The sequence below is a fragment of the Sus scrofa genome, chromosome 17 (genome assembly GCF_054392235.1).
Source record: "Sus scrofa isolate SSC_HxYL_T2T_F1_AM1 chromosome 17, Sscrofa_HxYL_maternal_Yorkshire_Landrace_v2.0, whole genome shotgun sequence".
NCBI lineage: Eukaryota > Metazoa > Chordata > Mammalia > Artiodactyla > Suidae > Sus > Sus scrofa.
In genome coordinates this window covers 45,223,921-45,247,627 of record NC_139399.1, presented here as the reverse complement: position 1 = coordinate 45,247,627, position 23,707 = coordinate 45,223,921, and the positions used below count along the sequence as shown (strand labels likewise).

General features: G+C 40.6%; 2 protein-coding genes across 5 annotated transcripts in view; one reads left to right on the top strand and one right to left on the bottom strand.

Annotated features, from left to right (window-relative positions):
- Nucleotides 1-23,707, bottom strand: part of ASIP (agouti signaling protein) — a 177,591-nt gene that overhangs the window by 146,732 nt on the left and 7,152 nt on the right. The gene's annotated exons all lie outside the window — the stretch shown is intronic.
- EIF2S2 (eukaryotic translation initiation factor 2 subunit beta) lies at nucleotides 1,482-21,733 on the top strand. Of its 3 annotated transcripts, none has more exons than XM_001929150.7 (9): nucleotides 1,482-1,600; nucleotides 6,586-6,763; nucleotides 8,658-8,761; nucleotides 13,116-13,251; nucleotides 13,952-14,052; nucleotides 14,661-14,809; nucleotides 16,859-16,915; nucleotides 19,358-19,443; nucleotides 20,037-21,733. In XM_001929150.7, exons 1-9 carry the CDS (start codon nucleotides 1,586-1,588, stop codon nucleotides 20,210-20,212), a joined length of 1,002 nt encoding a protein of 333 aa, XP_001929185.1. In that variant the 5' UTR covers nucleotides 1,482-1,585; the 3' UTR covers nucleotides 20,213-21,733. The 3 variants fall into 3 exon arrangements, with proteins under 3 accessions (XP_001929185.1, XP_084859771.1, XP_084859770.1); XM_085003645.1 differs by having other exon boundaries at nucleotides 8,658-9,816; nucleotides 12,769-13,251; XM_085003644.1 differs by having other exon boundaries at nucleotides 1,482-1,660; nucleotides 6,519-6,763.

Below are 23,707 nucleotides of genomic sequence, written 5' to 3'. Positions count from 1 at the left end.
GCTGGCACTATCAACTAGAATGTGCTGCTTTATAGAACATAATTTCACAAGACACCAATATCAGACAAAACCACTCTGTGACCATGATGGATCAAGACAAAACCAACACCACTCTATAAGCATGTCTGAACACAAACAAAAAATAACATTGTCCCAACCATAAGAGGGGCTGCTCCTTTTAAACCAATCATAGCTTTAGCCACTCTTGGTTCTTCTCCACTTTTAGATAAGAACTATTAAAACACCCCATCCTTGGAGTTCACGTCATGGCTCAGTGGTTAACGAACCCAACTAGCATCCATGAGGATGCGGGTTAATCCCTGACTCGCTCGTGAGTTAAAGATCTGGTGTTGCTGTAAGGTGGGGTGTAGGTCACAAACTTGGTTCGGATCCTGCGTTGCTGTGGCTGTGGTGTAGGCCGGCAGCTGCAGCTCTGATTAAACCCCTAGCCTGGGAACTTCCATATGCCACAAGGGTGGCCATAAATAGAAAAAAAATACCCCGTCATAGAAATACCACCATCTCCTAATAGCATCCAATCCAGAGAGAAGGGCTGCTTCCTTGTACCCTCCCCCAAATTACCTACAAAAGCCCCTCCAAAAGAACTCCTATGAATTCTTTCTAGCACCCTCTTCCTGAGATGCCCCTCTGTGCCTCATGGTGTGCCTCCCCTCCTTGCAAGAAGACAAAAGGCCCAGCTTTGTTCAAATTCAGGGGTGTTCTCCGTGGTCTTTGGCTGTAGGGCACTGACAACAGTGAGAGCCTGCTGAAGGGTAACTGCTATTATTATGTGTCAAGGGGAACTGCATCCACAGGGTTCAAGCAGAGACTTCACAAACAAGGATTTTGATGTTTCCTGACATATGCCTCTTGCCAAGCCGTTTCTCCTCTCCCGTCTACAGGGAGAAGGCTTTTGGTTTCCGACCTCCCAAGCTGAAATCCAGCCTGTTGGGTTAGATTTCTCATGAAGTACAACCCCTTAGAGAGGTGCGCACCTTTAGCCCCAACTTAGAGTTTCTCAAAGACTAGAACACTCCAGAGGGGGCATGATGGAGCTATCAGAGAAAACTAAAGCCCCAACAAATTCATATTACTGAGTGCCTTACCCACCACCCTGACCCAGGAGGAACTGCCCCGAATTCACTCCACAAGCAAGGCAGAACTGCACAGTTCCGTACGCCTGGAAAAACTGAAGTAAAAGTCACTACCGGGGAAATGGAACCTTCCGGCCCCGCTGCCTCAGACGTCGCGCACGCGCACGGGTCGCTGGGCGGCCGCCGCGCAGGCGCCCTCCTCTCCCGGGCGGACTACAAGTCCCGGCTTGCCTGGCGCTGGAACGTCGCCTGGTAACTCGCGCCAGTCGGAGCGAATTAGGTCGGCTTCTCCGCGCGCCTGCGCGTTGGCGGGCTCTGCGCAGGCGCATTTCTAACGCTTGCGAGGAGAGGGCGGGGTGTCGTTCCCTTTCGCTGATGCAAGATCCTAGTGCGGTGGTGAGAGAGGTATCGGCAGGAGCAGCTCTGAAGCCGGGGTCTGAGGCTGACCCGTCCGACTTTCCGTCTGTGTTGAGCCCACTCGAGCCGCAGCCATGTCCGGGGACGAGGTGAGGGCCTGAGGCTGGCGCTAGGGCTAAGGACCGAGGCAGGGAGCCAAACTCACCCCAGTGTGGGAGACCGGGCCTGCGGCCTAGCGACCGGCCGCCGCCATGTGGGGCTGCCGGGCCTAGGCGACCCTGAGCGGTAGAGCCGGTTAGAGCCCCGGAGCCGCGGCTTGGCTTAGCCCCGCTCTCGTCAGGGCGGCGGCGCTGAGGCCGGCGTTTCCGGATTGGAGAGCACGTTGAGTCGCTCTCCAGAAGAGGGCTTGAATGTTGGGTTAATGCCCCAGCTGAACGAGACTGGGACTGGCAGCCCCAGCATTTCTTTCGGTTTGACGCTTCAGCTCCAGCTCTCCCTCGCTGGGCGCTGGTGGTGCCGAGAGGAACGTCTCGGAGCGTCTTCGTTTAAAACTTTGCAGCCTGGCTTGTCCTACCCCTCATCCACTCCTTTTCTCATCTAGAGCGTTATTAATAACTTTTCTTTTTAAAGACCGGGAAGCGAGGGAGATAGGAAAAGATCTTTCAGCCTGAAAAAGTGATTAACCTCGGAAAGTTTTAGGGCCTGAGTCCCTGAGCCTTTCTCAGCAGAGCTCACTGCGACGTCAGCGGGAAGTTCGGGCTCCGAAGCTGCCTGGATCTTTTTCTACTATCGTCCTTGTAACTCAGCACATTTCCTCAAATCCCTTTTGGCTAGATTTATCTCGGTTTATATAAAACCAGACTTAAAGTGAAATTTGACTTTAAGTGCTATCCGTAGTTATTAACACTGAGGGAAGAGCTACCGCTTACCGGCCAGCTTTCTCCACCAAAAAAAAAAAAAAATCTCTTGAGTTTATAATTCACTGTAAACATTCCGAGTGCTTGGCCTCTAAGGCGTTGTAGAGAAGGAAAAAGAAAAATTCGAGGCTTTTTTGAGTTTTGGCTTTAAGGTGGGCCTTGGAAATGCTTTAAATTTCCTCAAGTAGTGGGAAGGCCTGAAGCCAGGGCAAGGGAGTGGTTAGGGCAAGTAAGTGTGCTTACAAAATATAGTGTATTCTCCAATTGGGTTAGAGTTAATCCGTTGAAATATAGATACTGGCTAGTTCATAGAGAGATTTGAAGACCAAATTAAGGAATTTGGATCTTGTTCGGAGGTGGGGGGAAATTCCAATCTCATTTGATTCTCATGACAGCCCTTTAAGATGAATTATTATGGCCATTTTAGAGATGAGCAAACCGAGGCTTTTAGAGAGTTGTATAATGCTTGTGATCAAATAGTAAGTGGCTGAGCCAGTAGTAGAATTATAAGTCTCCATTTAGGTGACTAGGAAGCTCTTGCTGTCTTAGGAAAGAAACTTGAGTCTAAGGGGAGGTACATGGTTCTTGTTTGGAGATCATGGTAGACGTTGCTCTAGGCCACTGTATTTCAAAAGTTGTGAGAGTGGTGGTGTCTCATGCTTGTTTTGTTTATACCTGTTTTCTAAGCTTTTCATAACCTCTAACAAATGAAGTACCCATGTAGTGCAGGATACTGTGGGGTGCTATTCTGTGTGTGGTTTTCTGTGGTAAAGTGTTCACAAGTGTAAGAGAGCTGCTACTAGTTGCTGCGGGAGGTAGAAAGAGAACCATCAACATAGTGATTTGGAGGGCTGAAGAATTGATTCAGTTTTATCAGTGGGATTAGATTTTGAAGCAAGTAGAATGTTATTGGAGAGTGAAAAGGATTTTGTCAAGCAGAGATGGCAGAACCAGCATCCTAGCAGAGGGGCTTTGGAAGCAAATAAAGTATTAAGCAGCTTTGCATTTCTCAGCTCTACCAGTCCTTTTGTTTGTTTGTTTGTTTTTCCCTTCAATTTTTGTTGTCTTATTTTTTTAGGGCTGCACCCGAGGCATATGGAGGTTCCCAGGCTAGGGGTTCAATTGGAGCTGCAGCCGCTGGCCTATGCCACAGCCACGGCAACACCAGACCTTAACCCACTGAGCAAGGCCAGGGATCGAACCCATGTCCTCATGGATACTAGTTGGGTTTGTTAACTGCTGAGCCATGATGGGAACTCCTACCAGTCCATTTTGTAAACAGGAAATTAGGGCCCAGGGAGGTTGAGTTGCCCAAGATCACACAGCAAGTCAGTGGGAATAGAATTCTGGCCTTTGGTTTTCACTCTGAAGGTATGTTCAGGTTCTGATTCCTCTAATACTGTTGAGTAGATAAGTTTTCTTAGGCCAGTCCTTAACTTCTGACTACTTTACAGCCTTGTGAGGAACAATGAAAATCTGTACATGGAAATGATTTATAAACAGCCAGGGATGCCCCAGAATGGAAGTAGTCTGGCCTGGTGGCTGGGATAGGGGGTTAAAGAACCTACTATTAAAAAATAATTTCTTTTTTTCTTCACATTTCCTTATTTTTTCTTTAGTTTGTTAATGTGTAGTTGACACAAACTGCACACATTTCCATTTAAACCTGGCAGTTAAGCCCCAAACTTACAAGACATAGTCTCTTTTAAATTGGTGGAATCATGACCTTTAAAAAGCAGAATAGAATAAAGTACCTGTATAGTGCAGGATACTGTGGGGTGCTATTCTGTGGTCACCACAAGTGTTCACAAATGTTAGAGATCTACTACTAGTTGCTGCAGGAGCAATATTCTAAAAGAACTTCTAGAATGTAAGTGCTGCCTAGTGAGGAAGATATCTGCTCATCGCAGGCAGTAAAGTGCTGTCAGCTAAGATTATTACTAGACCCCATTCACAGAGTATCACAACATCAAGTTGGTTCATATAGCATGGTAAGATGTTTAACAGAAGAAGCTTTAAACTAAAGTTTCTGATTTAAAGTGGAATGTGTGTTTTATGAAGTATACAAAGCACAGAAAAACAGAGCAAAATGAAAATCTCCCAGGATCCTATCACCCAGAGATTACCTCACAGCATTTGTTCTGCTCACCCTGCCTCTCTGGGTTCTTTTGTAACTCGCCCCTGCCTTCTGGGTGTGGTATGGCCTTAAAGTTATTATCTTGAGTAAGGTATGGTAGGTGGGGGTAGGCTTCCAATTTGCTGAAGCACTTTAGGCCGTTATTGGTAGTCTCTTTTCCTGACCTTCTGCAACCCAGTGACGGAAGTTGAAAAGGGAAAACTGTTCTTTTGGAGGTTTTGTTGTAGACTTAAGAAAAAGCTACCTCGAGAGAGTCTGATTTTTCATAAGTGCACTGTGGGCAACTATTTGCTTCTCAAATCCCAACTAGTCTTATAAAATATTTGGGATGTGATAATTTGTTAAGTCAGATATGAAAAGTCAAAAAAAAAAATCAAACTTTTTAAGTCAAGACTGATGTGACTTTGTGGTTTGGGGGAGGTCTGCATTGGAATCCCTGGTTTCCATATTTTGAAACTATTTTCTTCACTGAGTGGTATGAATAAAATGAGGTAATGAGTATATGTCTTAAGTATCCAGAGTCAGTAATTGAAAGATATTAATTATTTTGGTGTGTAATTCTTGCATATTTATAATCCTTTATAAGGCATACTATTTCCCTGTGGACTTTAAGAATGTTTTTCAGGTGATAACAAGGTGGTTGTGAGGATGTCCTTTGACTATTTTAGGATCCCTCTCATCTTTGGTCTGTCTTGCTGAATAATAGTTTAGGGAACTTGATGCTTGAAAAAAATGCAACAAATGAATTGTAAGACCTGCCAGACCAGCAGATTTCTAGTGCCTGGAGTATTGTCTGTCCTTTTGCCAAATCTCCATATTTCAGGAATGAAGATGAATTGTAGGTACTTCCCTGGAACAGATTACAACACTCTATGTAGGGTGACCCAAGACCAAGCAGGTCAGCAGTGGGGAACTCCTTCCTTCTAGCTCTTCTGTCCTCTAAATTTGCCAAATTCCATTCCTTAGAATTACTCATTTATATGGTTAGATCCTTCTTAAGGTAGGAGAGGAGAACTTTGAAATGAGGCTGTTTCAATTTCCAGAATGTCTTCCAAATTCTTCTCTATTGGGTAAAGACAATACTTCCCTACCTTATTACAGACCATAATTTGGTAGCTCAGTTTCTTTAATGTACTTGGGACATAAAGATATTTAAGTTAATTAATTAGAAATTTAAGTTAATTAGAAATTGGGAATTTTTTTGTTTCATGATATGTCTTGGAAATTAGATCACCCTGCATTGATGAAATCAAGAGATACCATGCTTTGTGAACTGTAAAGCATTATATAATAATTATTAACGTTTGTTGAGTACCTTTGTGCCAGCCACTGTGCCAAGTGTTTTGTATTTATTTGCTTATTTAGTCCTCTTAATAATCTTGTGAGGTTTAGTTTTGGTTCTGCTGCTGGTCTCTGTTTTACAGTTGAGGTGTGGAGTGGATAGCAGAAACTATCTGGGGTAACACAAGAGCCAGAGTCAGGATTTGAATTCAGTCACTTGGGTTCTAGACTTGTGCTTTTTAAACACTTTATATTTTTTCCCGAGTGATTAGTACAAACAGTCTGCAACAAGTTATAAATTAGTTTTTCACTAAATCTGTAGTGCACTTCAGATAAAAATGATCCAAGAAAAATTTGAATGTTCCAGAAACAAAAAGCAGAGTAAAAGGTTGTATAGAAGTTTCTCTTACGTAAAAATGGATGTTTCATTGTGTAGACATGCAAACGAGATCTAGAAGGCCATATCAGACTGTAAAATGTTTGATTATGGGTGACTGTTTTTTGCTTCCTATTTGCTTGTGTTTTTCAGTTTCCTATTATGCATATGTTAACTTTTAAAAAATAAATGTTACTTAAAAAATCTTAAAAAAAAAAGTTTCTCTTACTCAGGGATTTGTTATATATTGGATTGCTGCTGGATTTCCTTAAAGATTTGTGTGAATTTCAGGATAGTTTTTTTTAAATCAGGTCAGGTGTCCTTTTTCTTTTAAGAGTATGCCTTAGAGAGTATAGCATACTTGAAATTTGAGTATCATTAAAAACTCTCACATGGTCTCCTTTCTTATTGTCTTTTAAACAGATGATTTTTGATCCTACTATGAGCAAGAAGAAAAAGAAGAAGAAGAAGCCTTTTATGTTAGATGAGGAAGGGGATGCCCAGACAGAAGAAACTCAGCCCTCAGAAACAAAAGAAGTGGAGCCAGAGCCTACTGAAGACAAAGATGTAGAAGCTGATGAAGAGGACAGTAGGAAAAAAGGTAAATGGTAGACATGAGGGAGTCACTGTTGTCCTAGGAGACCTGATTCTCTTCTGTCTGTTTTGGATTTTGTGCATATAGTGACCTCTCAGCCTGATGAGGCTGTTCCTAGTCAAGCTGAGGCCATCAGTAGTCTATGTGCATGGGACCTTGCCAGATTTCTCATAGACTTATTTCAGGGTAATTCCACCAAATCCATAAGGCAGAATGACAAAACTGTCATTCTGGTGCTGGTTTTTCAGTCTAGCCTGTTGGGAGGTCTCCTCCAATTTTAATGGTGGTTGTATTTTAGTGTAGGCAGAAAGAAATAGGATCAAGATGGGCAATTTTGTGTCTTAGCAAGTCTGAGAATATATTGGAAGAGATTAAAATTACAGCCTAAAATATTTTGGTTTAAACACCAACATTAGTTATTCCATCTTGTGCTCTAACATAGATACCATTTGACTATTAGAAATAAATAATTTAGTAAACATATTCATGTTTGATGAATAGGAGAAACTACTAGGGATAGAAAAAACTAACATTTCATTGAGCATCTACAATGTGCTAAGCATCTTCTACATGTTTAACACAAGCTTGGAAAATAAATCATTCTTTTAACAAGACAAAATGAATTCATAAAAAGCACCTTGAAAAACTTTGTAGCAGAGTTATTTAAAAATTCCTAGTGTCGGAGTTCCCATCATGGAGCAGTGGAAACAAATCTGACTAGGAACCACGAGGTTGCGGATTCAATCCCTGGCCTTGCTCAGTGGGTTAAGGATCTGGCGTTGCCATGAGCTGTGGTGTAGGTTGCAGATGAGGCTCGGATCTGGTGTTGCTGTGGCTGTGGTATAGGCTGGCAGCAACAGCTCTGATTAGACGCCTAGCCTGGGAACCTCCATATGCCGTGGGTGCAGCCCTAAAAAGACAAAAATAAATAAGTAAGTAAGTAAATATTTCTAGTGTATAATAGGGCAGAACAAATGGAAAACTTGCTGAACTGAACCCATTAATTCTTAGTAAAGGGGATAAAATTTCATTTTGTTCATACTGTAGCATTACTTTTTTTTTTTCTTTTTCTTTTTTTTTTTTTTTTTGGCTGCTCTGTGGCCTATGGAGCTCCCAGGCCAGGGATTAGAGCCAAGCCACAGTTGTGACCTGACCTGCAGGTGTGGCAGTGATGAATCCTTAACCCACCCCACCTTAACCCATCCCATCCCAGTTCATTCCTAGGCTCTACAAGCCTTTGGCCTAGTCACTTTCATGAATGGACTCCTTTTAAATTTTTTCTTGCCCCTTATTTTAGTGCCTAGTAATGGAAGCTAACTAGAATCTAACTTGATAATTAAGAGTTAAAGATTTCATGGGAGAAGAACTTGGCAATTTTGACGCCACCGATCCCTTAGTCCCGTTGTGCCACAGTGGGAACTCCTCATATTATAGCTTTAATGAACATGAAATACTTTATAAGGCTCTTTGTTGGTTGATTGATTGAATGAATAACTTGTTGAACTGGTACTAGGAGAAACCTAAATATTTCATTGGGAGATAGACAAGCAAGCTGGTAAGCCTCTGTTGGAGTGACAGAAGGTACTAATGGAGCACCTGGGGGATATCTAGCCCAATTGGGAGAAAGGAGGGATAGGCTTAGAGAAGACTTCTTGGTGGAAGTAACTTCTAACAAAGATCCTGTGAGATAAGGTAAGAGCTCTGGAAGCTGAGAGACCACATGTGTTGCACTAAGAAGTGGAAGTAGTTCATTTGGGCTGGAACTAGGATTTAAGGTATAGATAGTAGGCAAGAAGGTAGGTAGGAACTACTATGCTGATTAATACCAATCTCATTATTCTGGTGACTTGGATTAGTTAATAGCTGGAACATTGGTTTGACTTATAATATGTCTTTTTAGATGCTTCTGATGATCTAGATGACTTGAACTTCTTTAATCAGAAGAAAAAGAAGAAAAAAACAAAAAAGATATTTGATATTGATGAAGCTGAAGAAGGTGTAAAGGTAGTATTGCTTTCTTATTGAAGGTAAAATTTGACCTCTTGAAAGGTTGCTAATGGATGATGTTTCTCTCTGTGTCATCTACTAGCTTTGCTTTCGTTATTAAGTATTTAATCACCGTTTAGGTCATTTTCTTGGGATTGTGTCTGACTAGCTATCCTAAAGGGATTATAGTTCAAAGGAATATAAATTTAGGTTTTCCGCAATGGAAATGTGTACCATTAAGATGATTCCAAAATGCCACTTATCATTAATCATACTGAGATTAGCTAAGGGGAGGTATTTCTTTGAGAAATCTTGTAGTAGATAATGATTTTGTGGCCTGTAGGTGAACCAGAGCACTCAGGTTGGCTTTATGGAATTCTCTGATCTTATAGGGACTTGAGGCCTTGTCATCGTCTTATTTCTGGATTGATTTCTAATGCAGATAAAATTCTTTGGAGCAGTAGTAGATAGATGGATGGATAAGTAGGTGAATAGGAGGATGGATAGAGAAAGGAGATGAGAAGTCTATTCTTCCTTTTCTTAGCGCTGCCATTTTAAAGACTCTGTACAGGAATCTTGGACAGAGTTTACACATCTACTTATAAAACTTAGGATAATAGCAATTTTATGTATACACAGAGATAGGGCAAGAGTGAGAATACACATGCACTAAGTTGTCCCATTTTGTGCCCTCTACCCAAATTTTTCTTTGGTTAATTATTTATTTGCTCAGACTCAAGTATATAATGTGTATCCCACACATAGCAGTAATTCATTGAGTTTTAGAAACAGTGTCACAAATTTGAAGACTTGATTAATTCAGCAAATTTGTATTAATGACAGTGAGTCAGGCATTGTGTGCTAATTGTTAGGGTATTGAAATAAGATATTTTTCTTGTTTTCATAGATAATTTAGAAATCTTTAGAACAAGATGATTTTACCTGGGAGTCCTGTCGTGGTTCAGCAGGTTAAGAATCTGACTAGTATCCATGAGGATGCAGGTTCAATCCCTGGCCTCACTCATTGGTTAAGGAGCAACATGGGTTAAGGATCCGGTGTTGCAAGCTGTGGCGTAGGTTGGTGCTACAGCTCTGATTTGACCCTTGGCTTAGGAACTTCCATGTACCGGAGGTATGCGCCCCCCCCCCCCCCCCATAAAAGATTATTTTACCTGGATTCATCTTACTCTCTTCCTCTTTGGGGATTCTCTTCCTACTATGACAGAGAAATTGATAAGGAGAAATGCTCAGATTATACTGAATAAATGAGGTATAAATATCCTAAGTAACAAGGTTTCACATCAGAGATGTACCAGAGAGAGTCTTGGTTAACAAATTTCTCTAGTAGGTTTTGTCCTGAAGAGTCACTTATAAGCTCTATTCTTTTTTTTTTTTTGTCTTTTTTGCCATTTCTTAGGCCATTCCCTTGGCATATGGAGATTCCCAGGCTAGGGGTCCAATTGGAGCTGTAGCCACCGGCCTACACCAGAGCCACAGCAACACGGGATCCAAGCCGAGTCTGCGACCTACACCACAGCTCACGGCAATGCTGGATCCTTAGCCCACTGAGCAAGGCCAGGGATCGAACCCACAACCTCATGGTTCCTAGTCGGATTTGTTAACCACTGAACCATGATGGGAACTCCGTAAGCTCTATTCTTATTTGGTACTTGGATACTTCTTTCTCTGCTATTGAAGTCATAACATAAGAGGTTGTTAAAAGAATCCTTATCAGGCAAGACATGGACATTAACTTGAAGCTTAAGTGTTTTTAGGATCTTGAGTTACTGTCCCCTTGAATTTTCATGCCATGACAAGGCCTTTGAAAAATGTTGAAAAACACTTTGTGCTATTCTCTTTCACAGGGGCTTAGCCTCAGTTTGGAAATAGATCTTCCTGGGATAAAGTAAATAATAATATAGGACTAGAAGCTGGCTGATTTAGTATATCTAAGCTTTTAATTTATTGATTGTCATCTTAGAGACTAGGCTAATTGTTTCTTGTCTGCTAATATCTGGTTTCTTATCCAGCTAATACACATGGACTAGTTGGCCTTTGATGGCTAAATGTGGCACTAAGACTGCACAGCTGGATTTGTGATCTCAAGGCTGAGCTTCATTTACTCCAGGCTATTCCAACTTTTTTGCTTTTAGATTTTTAAAATTACTATAGCTTTTTTATAGAGTAGTGTAGTGTAGGTACACAAAAAAATAGAAATAAGTAATGCTGACAGCACACTTTAGAAGTTAGGAAGTTGGATACACTGGTGAAAGGAAGGTGAAACTAGAAGGCTGGGGTTTGAGACTGGCCTTTTTTGCTTTCCCTTTTTTTTTTTTTTTTTTTTTGTCTTTTTAGGGCCACAGCTGCAGCATGTGAAAGTTCCCAGGCGCTAGAGGTTGAATTGGAGCTGTAGCTGCCAGCCTAAGCTACAGCAATGTGGGATCCAAGTCGAGTTTTCGACCTACACCACAGCTCACTGCAACACTGGATCCTTAACCCACTTAACCTGTAACCCTGATCAAGGCCAGGGATCAAACCTGCATCCTCATGGATACTAGTCGGGTTTGTTACCACTGAGCTATGATGGGAACTCCCTTTTCTGGAGTTTGTATGTTTCATTTCAAGGTTGTGATATGCCCTGTTATATTCCTGTAGCAGCTAATCTTGGGAATCAAGCTTTCCCTTGTCTCCATTCATCATGTGACCCTAGTTCTCCATGTGTTCTGCCTTTTCCCACTTTCATGATGTCATCCATTGAAGTAATGCCCAAAGATTCCTTCACAGTGTGGTGTCAAGCTGACTCTGGTGTAATAAAAAATATTTGGTCTTTGTTTCTAGTTCCTGTATCAAACTTTTGGTGGAGGGGGGTGGGACATGCCTGTAGCATGTGGAAGTTCCTGGCCCAGGGATTGAACCCACCCACAGCAGCAACTTGAGCTGCTTCAGTGACAGGATCCTTAACCTGATGCATTGCAAAGGAACTTCTATTCCTGTTCCTGGCACACTGCTTCTAAGACTCTTAGAATCTCTGGATAAAAGTGTCTTTTGAGATGACTGGTGGCTAGAAGCTCCTGGATAGTTTTAGGATGGCGGCTGGTCATCAGAAACATCACGCATGATTAGAGGGTTGGAAGTTTCTCACATACACACCCCAAGAGATTTCTGTCTCAATTGCCAGTAGTGTAATCAATCATGCCTATGTAATGAAGCCTCCATTAAAACCACTAAACAATGGTGTTTGGAGAGCTTCAGCATTGGTGACCACATTGAGGTATGGGGAGAGTGGTGTACCTGGGGAAGATATGGAAGCACTGCCCGCCTGCCTCTCTTTCCTTCCTCTATCTTCAGTTTTGTTGTTTGAGTGTATCCTTTATAATATTATATATATAATAAGGTAATAGTTAAGTAAAGTGTTTTCCTGAGTTGTGTGAATCCTTCTGGCACATTATTGACCCAAGAGGGGAGTGGTGGGCAAGGGTGTGTAGGAACCTCTGAATTTGAACCCAGGTAGTTCAGATGTGTGGGAAACCTGGGAACTCTATGCTTGGAACTTGTCTCTGAATTGGACAGTCTTCTGGGACTGAGCCCTTAAACCTAGGAAGTTCATCACTAACTCTGAATAGTGTTAGAACTGCATTGAATTGGAGGTTACCTAGTTAGTGTCAGAGAGTTGGGGAATTGGGATGGAAAAATACCACATATTTGGTGTTAGGAAAATAAAAACTCTCCCACTAACTACATCAGAATACTTAGGAACTTATTTTAAACATTCCTGAACTCTCCTCTGTTAAAGATTGTCAATGAGAAGATTCACATACCTTGTTTCTCAGGTTAAACACATGGATGGTAATTACAATAAGGTCCTAAGGGTGATGGATAAAAGAAAGGAAAAGATCCCACAAAAGTGTTCTTGAAAACTTTCCAGTTTAGGAATTCCCATCGTGGCTCTGTGGTAAGGAACCCAACTAGTATCCATGAGGATGTAGGTTCAATCCCTGGCCATGTTCAGTGTGTTAAGGAACCAGTGTTGCCATGAGCTGTGGTGTAGGTCTCAGGCACAGCTCAGATGCCATATTGCTGTGGCTGTGCTGTAGGCTGGCCGCTACAGCTCCAATTCAACTCCTTGCCTGGAAACTTCCATGTGCCCTTGGTGCAACCCTAAAAAAAGACCAAAAAAAAAAAAAAAAAAAACCAGTTTAGTGACAAACTCTGAACCAGTTTGGTTCACCTGTGAGAGACATTTCTGATCTGTAACTCCACTTTTGAATATTTGATATTTTCCCTCCAAAACCATGTCAGCCCATGTCATTAAAAATAATAAATAATAATAATCCTAGTAGCAGAATGTTGAAACTTAATTTCACTTTCCTAGGATCTTAAGATTGAAAGTGATGTTCAAGAACCAGCTGAACCAGAGGATGACCTTGACATTATGCTTGGCAATAAAAAGAAGAAAAAGAAGAATGTCAAGTTCCCAGATGAGGATGAAATACTAGAGAAAGATGAAGGTAATATTGGGAGCTGAGCAGTTCATCCCTAGGCTCTACAAGCTTTTGACCTAGTCACTTTCATGGGTGGGCTCCTTTATTTTTTCTTGCCCCTTATTTCACTTCCTAATAATGAAAGCAAAAAGGAAATAGAATCTAACTAGATAATTACAGTTAAAGATTTCATGGGGGAAGAATGTGGCATTTGTGAGTATATTAAAACATACTGATTCAGACTATTGGGGAAATTACTGTAACAATTTTAAATAATGTTTAAAAATTTTTTTACATTTTTTAAAAGTGCTGCTTTATTAGATTCTGAGTGCTGTAGAGTCAGCAGATGGCTTTTTATGGATGTATGTGTTTCTTAAGTGCTTCAAGACAGTTGGACATTTTTTTCCTCTAATTTTCCCAGTGCATTGTTTTATCTTATGTTTATTGAGGAAACTGTTCAGTTGTTTCTGTATTACCACAAATTCCTAATTAGAGGGTCTCTAATAACAGTAGTTTATGAACATTGTAACATCCCTGTGTTTAACAAATAAAGGATCATTTGTGAGCCTTGATGCCTTTATGCTTAAGGCTGTTGTGAATGCAGTTTTGGGAGGGAAGACAAATGTCTTTGAAGCTTTCATTTCTCTAGATCTGCTTCTTCCCTCTCCCTCTTTTTGTTATTGTATCAGGCTTTACCTCTCATTCTTATAGTCTTTGTTATCTGTAGCTTTGGAAGATGAAGACAGCAAAAAAGACGATGGTATCTCATTCAGTAACCAGACAGGCCCTGCTTGGGCAGGCTCAGAAAGAGACTACACATATGAAGAGGTAAGACAGATTCTGTTATGAAAAGGGGCTAAACTGTTCACTAGAACTCAAAAGCAGAATACAAGTTCCCTGAATTGGAAGGGCCATTGAAGTAACAGACTAATAGTGAAACAGACCCAGAGAGGTCACACAGCCAGTACATAGCACTGCCTGATGCCCACATAGGGGCAGGCTGTCCACAATGTGGCAGTCATTATAGTACTCACTGTTCTATCTGAATCCATGAACTTCTGGGGTCACTGGAACCCCACTAAAGGGGGACAGACAGTAGGGAGAGGGAGTGGGTAATTTGGGACCAGGGTAGTGTAAAGTCTGCTTGTTTGAGCTTTCCTGAATCTTTACCATGTACTCTACTTTCCCATGGAAACAATAGAATTAGTAGGGGCTCATTCATTCCTTTAACTTTGAACAAGGAATGCTTAGTGTTCATAATGGACCAGTCCCTGGTTGAAGATTGAGTCTTGCTTTCAAGTTACTCTCAGAACCTGTGATATTCGTGTACATTTAGTAAAAAGTAATGTTTGCTCTGCTTAAAGGAAACACACAGTGGGAACTTTATATTCCTGCTATTGATGAGAATGTACATGAAAACCACTTTATCTCTATAGCTACTGAATCGAGTGTTCAACATCATGAGGGAAAAGAATCCAGATATGGTTGCTGGAGAGAAAAGGAAATTTGTTATGAAACCTCCACAGGTTGTCCGAGTGGGAACCAAGAAAACTTCTTTTGTCAACTTTACAGATATCTGTAAACTGTAAGTTTGTTAATGCAGAGTTACTGTATAATACCAGATTCTCAATAGAGTATATGTTAAATATCCTTATTGTGGACTTGATTGCAGGTAGAGAGAGAATGCACAGGTGTCAGGGTTGGGCTGAGGGAGGTCACAGTTCAGGTCCATCAGTTCTTTCAATTCATAGGTCTTAAGGTTTGTTTTATTAAGCATCTAGAGGTGAGAGAAGCCAACTCATGCTGACCCATGAGAGGATCCTAATCAGATGGAGTGAAAAGTAAGGAGGTTGAGTGTAGTCTTCAGTTAGGGTCCTGGGGAGTCCAGGGAGGTGGAAAAGCTTATCATGCTGGGGTGGGCCTGCCAAGCAAGTACAAGCAGTGAGCTTTGGGAAAATGGATAAATTTAGTGTGCTTCTTTCCTTGGATGGCAGTTGCCAAGATAGAGCTGATGAAATTTTGACTTTCTTAATTACCATTGCATTCTATGCCTGTCTCAGGTCACTGTCTGGGCTTGGCTCTTCTCAGAGTTCCTCAGATACACCTTTTCTGGTAGGTTCTTTAGGGCAACTGACCTCATCTCCTGTTTGTTCTTCAGTTTTAAAAGTTAATTGTGCTTGTTGCAGATAAAAGGGAAAACAAAAAATAATCACTAAAAATTCCCTGCCCAGAGATGACCACTTGTTTTCATTGCCTATAGGCATGACTTAAAAGGTTTTTGACTTTTTTGCTGATGACAACAGTAGTGTCTGCTTATTATAAAAAAATTAGAAAATATAGACCTACTAAAGAAAATGAAAAATCATCTGTAAGGCCACTCTTAAGAGATGGGTAATCATAGTTTAACATTTTTATGTTTAGCTACTTTTATGCATATAAATATTTTAAAATAAATTGATATTATACTGGTTTTACATATTTTTCTCAACATACTGTGAAACTTCTACCCATGTCATTAAATAGTCTTTATAAATATTTTTAGGAGTTGTAGAACACTGTATTCTGACAGTTCCTTAGCTGGACATGATTGCTCTCAAGTTTTCATGGTGGAGGCAGAGCTTCAGGCAACATCCTTATACATATATCTTGGCAGAGCTCAGAACAGAACCTTAGGGCAGAAATTCCCAAAATGGAATTGCTGCGTCAAAAGGAAAGGACATTTTTAAGGCAAATGTTGGCAGTTTGCTTTTCAACGAGCTCATACTAATTTATACTCTTATAAGCAGTGTAGGTGCCTACCTGTTTTATTGCATTTTCACCAACCCTTTGCTCCTTACATTTTTGGAAAAAATGACTTAAAAAATTGTAGTAGTAGTAGTACTTAGTTATTGAAACAAGCTCAGACAATGCCAAGTGAATAGAATAAAAAAGTGAAAATACTGAATGGCATTGCTCTGATTGCTTTTATGTGTATATTATCTTTCTATTTTTTTGTATTTGGAGATCTTATTGCTTTTTTTTCATTTTATGTGTATATATCTTTTTGCGGGTTTTTTTTTTTTTGTTGTTGTATTTGGAGATCTTATATTCTAAAAGCAGGATAGAATGAATTACTATAATTTGTTTAACTGCTCTCCATTGGTGAATATTTTAGCTGTTTTAAATTTTTCTGCTGTTATGCTACCCCGTTTTTTTTTAATGAAAAATTTCAAACAGGAAATATGTAGGAATTAGCATAACAAACACCCAAGTACTCGTTATCTTTATTTGGTATATTTTGACCTTTTATAGTTAAAATTTAAGACTGTCTTTATATCTCTTTGTGATGCCTTTTACCTTCCCAGAAAAAAGTGTTATCCTCTAAAGTTGGTATTTACCTTTAGTTGGTATTTACATATGAGACATTTACTTATATGTATGGATTTATAAATAACACATAATATTGTTTTATGAGCTTTAAAGTGTAAATAGATAGTATGTATCATTTGTCTTCATTTCAGAGTTTGATGAACTGTGCTAAGATTTACCTAGTAGCTGAGTAATCACAAATTAAAACAGTGAACAAGGTGGGGTTTTTAGAGAAGTTTGGTTAGATTTCCATGAAAGATAAGGTTTATATATTCTTTCTTTTCAGATTACATCGTCAGCCCAAACATCTCCTTGCCTTTTTATTGGCTGAATTGGGTACAAGGTAAGAAACTATATTCCTATTTATATGTAGTTATTTACAGTATTATTGGACATGTCATAAGAACTTGAAAAGAATATATAACATACTTAGAAAAAAAACATTCACCTGATGGTCAGAAGAACTTTCAGGCCAGTGAAGGAAGAAAATCAGTTTGTTTCTATGGGAGGGGTTGGCTGCTTGGGAATAGGAAACAAGGTTCATGGGTGGCTCACCTGAACAGGCCTGTTGGTGTACCAAGATGAGCACCATAGCTCTGCCATGTTTAGAGTTTCCTCTCATTAATTGGAATTCTTGAGTCTTTTTATGGAGCATGTACCAGACTTCAGAAGAGACCATTTTCTTAGAATTTATTTTCTAAATCGTAAATAGGCTACTGATGAAGTATAGCTTATAAATTGATGAGATGGATGAGTGGCATGGGAGGAACATTGAAACAGTGATCCATAATCAGTTACTTCCCTAACTAATTAGGGCTGACCTGTTGAAGACACCAAGACAGTCCACCCCCATTTGGGAGGGCCACTGTCCCATGGAGCCCAAGCCAGTGAGTTTGGCCATTTCAGCTCTGGGAAGCTAAAAATAACTAATGTAGAATTGGGTAATAATAAATATGACTGTCACATTGAGCACCCATTGTGTGCCAAGTACTTTTTTGGGTACTATCTTAGTCTTTACAACAATTCTGTGAACTGTTGGTAGGAACTAGTATTACCCCTGTTTTATGGATTTGGAAACAGGTTTGGTGAAGTAAAGTTATAGTTGGTCACATAGACAATTAATTGCAGGCAGGCTGCAAAACTCAAGTCTACCTGTCTTGGGAGCTTGAACTCATGTCTCCTTGGCAATACAGAGATAGATAACCGAGGTGTTCTCTTCTTACTCATGAGACTCAGGTTGTTGGAATTGGCTGTACTTAATAGAGATTAAGGAGTAATTTATTTGACCAGTGGTAGAAATGTAGGTGCTGTTGAAAAATTGTGTTTTAAATGTAAGTTTGTTACAATGATTATTTTTTAACTTGCATAAACTGATGTAGGAATAAAAGCTAACTGTTCTTTCTACTTCTCAGAATAACTTTGTCTTTCTCACAATTATAACAAGTTGTGACCAGTGAACTTACTGGTCAGCAGGCTAAATGTTGTAGGGTTGTTGAGAAAATTCAAACTTTTTTTTTCTTTTCTGTCTTTTTGCCTTTTCTTGGGCTGCTCCCTTGGCATAAGGAGGTTCCCAGGCTAGGGGTTGAATCAGAGCTGCAGCCACTGGCCTACACCAGAGCCACAGCAACGCCAGATCCTTAACCCACTGAGCAAGGCCAGTGATTGAACCCGCAACCTCATGGTTCCTAGTTGGATTCGTTAACCACTGCACCACGACGGGAACTCCAAGGCTGTACTAATTCTTACAATTTCTTTTGATGGTAAATGAAAAAAATTTCTGTTTCAAGCATTGGAATCACCTTAGCCTGGAGATTAAGGATTACAGTCCATGAAGGATGACTAAACCCCTAGAGTTAAAGGAGAATCACAAGCGAGGTTCTTGCCAAAGTCAAGGTTCTTTTGTTTTTTGTTTTTGTTATGGCCTCACTGTGATATGGAAGTTCTTGAGCCAGGGATTGAACCCGCACCTCTGCAGTGACCTGAGCTGCTGCATTCAGATTCTTACCCCATTGCACCACAGTGGAAACTGCAGAAGTCAATTTTATATGGAACAAATACAAATTCAGTGCTGCCTGGCTGAATTTTGTTTCACTTTGTGACTTGTAATTTTTAACAAATGATGTTTAGCCTAGAGCTTTGCTTTCTCAAAAGTACTTGTCAGCAACTTCTTTTCAAAAAGTTTCTCTTTAAGCACCATTTAATAATATGGGGCTTGTGTGATTTCAGTTACACCTTTTTGGGGGGTATGTTGTAAAAGCTTTATAGATGTTATTTACACATTTAAATGTACAATCCGTTTTTAAAATTCATAGGGTTAACCATCACCACAGTTTTAGAACATTTTCATCAACTATAACTGAATTAAAGGACTTGGTCTTAGAATTTTTAAAGATAGCTGTAGCTCCTTTCATTTTTTTTTTTATATTTATAGCCCACCTCTGCTTTTGCACATGGTGTGCATTCAGTAAAAGTGATTCTCTGTTGGATGAATGAGTCATCACGCAGAGAGTGAAGGACTTAAAATCAGATTTAAAATCAATTATAAATCAGATTTATTGCTGGAGGCTTAGTTGAAATTCAAAATAACAAGAAATAAGGGTAGGTCATCAGGTACCAACTACTTAAAATTAAAAATAAATTTTAAGAAGTCAGGAAGTACTGCTACTAGATAGAATTTATCCTTTGCCACTGATTATATTTTAAATTCACTAAGTGTAAAGGTCCTGGAATTTGATTCCTTATAGGAAAAAATAATAATGGAGATGTTTTTTGTTTTCTTTCATAGTGGTTCTATAGATGGTAATAACCAACTCGTAATTAAAGGAAGATTCCAACAGAAACAGATAGAAAATGTTTTGAGAAGATATATCAGTAAGTTTATAAATTTAAATACCTACTTCTGAAATATTCTCATTGGGCTGAAATATTTTGGGGGGAGTCATTGGTCTGTAATGAAGCTAGAAAGGCTGGCCTTAAAAGATGAGAGGAAATGATGGTGGGGAGCTGGAGGAGGTGGTGGCTCTTGGTGACTGATTAGGATTTCCCAGCTGATCAAAGTAACTGGTTGGTTCAAGGCTGAAAGCCAAGTCAGAGAAAGATGTCTGCATTCAGACCTGGCCTGGCCCAGCTTTGTTATCTTCCTGTAATCACTTAAAATTAGTAAATCTCTTCCCACCTAGGAAGTTCTCAGTGCCTCTCCTGTAGAGACAACCAGGAGTAGATCTGGCAAGCATCAGTGCTTATTTAGACATTTGGAGTCTTTTTTTCAATACATGGTTTAGTACCTGAAGCATCACATCAGACAACTTGTATTTTCCTACCCACAGAATAGCTAAGTGTAGCTAAGCTAAGCTTTCCTGATCTGGGTGCCAGGGTGGGCTGTTGGAAGTAGAAGTGTTTCAAAGGAAAGAAATCTCTGGCGTATCACGGCTATCAGGTAATTCTGTATGTTGCTTTTCCTGCAGAGGAATATGTCACCTGTCATACGTGCCGATCACCGGACACAATCCTGCAAAAGGACACCCGACTCTATTTCTTACAGTGCGAAACTTGTCATTCTCGATGCTCTGTTGCCAGCATCAAAACTGGCTTCCAGGCTGTCACGGGCAAGCGAGCACAGCTCCGTGCCAAAGCTAACTAATTTGCTAATCACCACTGATTTTGCAAAGTATGTTGTGGAGGTTGGCTGGACAGGTTTACCATCAGAATGGATATATACCATTGTATTAAAAACAAGATAGAAAAGCTGCCAAGTTCTTTGGTGTGTGGCTGGTTGGTCTGAAATCCTTGCAAGATGCCGATGCTCAAAGCTGTTGACCTACTCATTGCCTACTTTAACAACTGTCAGAGAAACATGAGGGGTAAGGCAGTGCTTTTTAAAAATCGGTCATAGACTTCTGTAAAATGCAAGATAAATTAAAGTTATTATAACAGTGATTCTTTCAATTTGGTTTGTCCTTCAGTTTTCTTTTCTATAAAAAATTATGCTTAGAGAGCTCCCTTGTGGATCAGCAAGTTAAGGATCCGGCGTTGTTACTGCTGTGGCGAGGGTTCAGCCCTGGCTCAGGAATTTACATAAGCCACAGGTGTGGCCAAAAAAAATTATGCTTAATGAATTCAGCAAAACAATTTGTGCCTGCACTCTTGTGAAGTCTCTGTATCCTCGTCCTGAGAAGCTTCAGCTTAGCCATTTTCCTTCTCAGCTTCTCGAGATACTTGAAATAGACACAGCTTCACACGAGAGGGTGGTTGAAGCATGAGATCTGGGAGGACAGACTGTTTTCAGTGTCCAGGGGAAGATTATATAGACATGAATTCATTATGTGAGGATTGTGGCCACTACCTCTCTGTCAAGTCTTCTAGCTCTTACCACATGAGGGAATACAAGGTGCTTCCTAAGAATTTTCTTCCTTACTGGCTACGAAGAGTTTAGAGACGTGGCCTTTGAAATGTGTCTTGTAACCAGCACAGCAAGAAAAATTCTAGTTGGGCATCTGTTGGTAAGGAAGGGGTGTAACATAATGCAGTAGAGAGAACTCTTTTGAGAGTCCAAACCCTGATGCTAGAAGCTTTTCTTTTTCCTCCCCACCTTGTGTTGAATTTGAAAAAGGCCCACCACAAATGCTTTTCTATTTTCTGCATTAAAGCAGCTTTTGAATGTGATCTTGAGAAACCAAGAGGTGATGCTACTTGTCTGGTGCTTCTGGTGCCTCCTGGTTCTGCCTTCTGAGGGTTTGGCTGAAAAGGTATTTCTCCACTGAGCACAGGGGAAGAGATCATCTTTCACATCTGCTGTGATCTGCCTTGCACACCCCGGATAAGGGCATGATGCTGCTCCTCACTTTGTTGTTGCCAGACTGCCAGGAGCAGTCACTTAGCCCTGAATGTCTTGACCATGTTGTTTTTTAATCACTGTGACCCTTGATTTTAAAGTATAGGCCAAAGTGTTGTAAAGCACCTTGGCCAAGAAATGGTGGAGGGGGCAGAGCATTCCAACTCAGTAAGTCCTGAGGGGACTACACACCAGCTGAACTGCCACCACTGCCCTGATGAACTCAACTGTTTATGATTTCATCTTCTTTCTTTTGTATCTACATCCACACAATTCCCAATGTCAGATGTTACTGCGTGAATAAAGTAAGGATCAGTGCCTCTTGTATAATTAGTGCTTCTGTGCGTATATATGTGTGTTCTGTTCATCACTTCCCATTACTTTAGTGGGAAGACATGGGACTTTATAGTTTGGTGAGTGGTTGACACAGTCAGTGCTTAACCTAGGCCTGCTTTGCACCATGCACTATCTTCCTTCTGTTGAATACCTACTTCCCTTAGGCTCAATTTCCCTGGTCAGAGGGGAGGATACTTGTAAGCATATCCCTTTTCCCAAAGGATGGCCCTGCAAATCCTGAAGACTATAGGTATTGCTTCTATTTTTGTGATGATGGTGGGTTTATGGGCTTTATTAAAGACTGCTCTGCATTGAGACAGTGTAGTTGCCTATCTTAGTAATAAGTCTTTTTTTTTTTTTTTTTTTTTTGCTTTTTAGGGCCACATTTGCGGCATATGGAGGTTTCACAGGCCAGGGGTTAAATCAGAGCTCTGTGGCTGCTGGCCTACACAACCACAGCAATGTAGGATCGGAGCCGCGTCTGCGACCTACACCACAGCTCACAGCAACGCCAGATCCTTAACCCACCGAGCAAGGCCAGAGATTGAACCCGCAACCTCATGTTTCCTAGTCAGACTTGTTTCCGCTGCGCCACAACGGGAACTCTGATATCTCAGTAATTCTGATAAGCCCTGCTGCCCCTGGCCATGGGAGCTTCAAACTCTCCCAAGGACTTGCAACAGAAGTATAATCCTTGGAGCTTTGTCACATTAATGGTGATGTTTTCTAGAGAGGAAAGGACCAAACACCTGGTGGGTCCCCTGTGATTACCATAAGGCCTGTCCTTTCAAACTTTCCCTGTTAACATATTCCTGAATGCTTTTAGTTACTGCCTCTTGATTTAAGCTTGGCCTCTGTTTTGTTGTTGTTGTTAAAATATAGTTGATGTACAATGTTGTATTAACTTCTGATGTACAGCAAAGTGATTCAGTTACACATAATTTCCATTCCCATATATAGGTTTATCACAGAATATTAAGATTTTCCTATGCTATATAGCAGGTTCCCATTGACTATCTATTCCATGTACCATAGTATACATATGCCATCTCAAGCTCCCAATCCTTTCCTCTCCCACCCACCCTTCCCTTTTGGTAACCATAGGTTTGTTTTCTATGTCTGTGAGTCTGTTTCTCTTTTGTAATTAAGTTCATTTGTATCCTTTCTTCAGATTCCACATATCATATGATGTGTGGCTTTCACTAACTTCATTTAGTAGGACAATCCCTAGGTCCATCCGTGTTGCTGTAAATAGCCTTATTTCATTCTTTTTTATTGCTAACATTCCATTGTGTGTATACACACACGCACGCACACACACACACACCACATCTTCAGCCATTCCTCCGTTGATGGACATTTAGGTTGCTTCCATGTCTTGGCTATTATAAGTGGTGTTGCCATGAGCATTGGGGGTGCATGTGACTTTTTTTTTTTTTTTTTTTTTTTTTTTTGCTTTTTAGGGCTGCACTTCGGCATGTGGAAGTTCCCAGGCTACGGATCAAATTGGAGCTATAGCTGCTGGCCTACGCCACAGCCACAGGTACGCCAGATCCGAGCTGTATTTGCAACCTACACACAGCTCACGGCAATGCTGGATCCTTAACCCACATCCAGGGATTGAACCCACATCCTCATGGATACTAGTTTGGTTTGTTACTGCTGAGCCACAATGGGAACTCCTGGGTTATTTTAAAATAATCATTTATATAATAAAGAGCTAGTGCTGGCCAAAGTCCCTAATTTATTCATTTAATCAGCTCAGCACCCCTTTGAGGTAGTTAATCTTATCTCCATTTTAGAGCTAAAATGGAGATTCAGAGAATAAGCAACTCATGCAAGGAGTCACATGGTTGGTAAGTGGGGAGTCAGGATGCAATTCCAGGTGTTTGGGCTCCAGGGCCTGTGTTCTGCCCTCCAGGAGCTTACTTACTGTTTAGTGAAAATGTTAGATGAGCAAACCGGCTG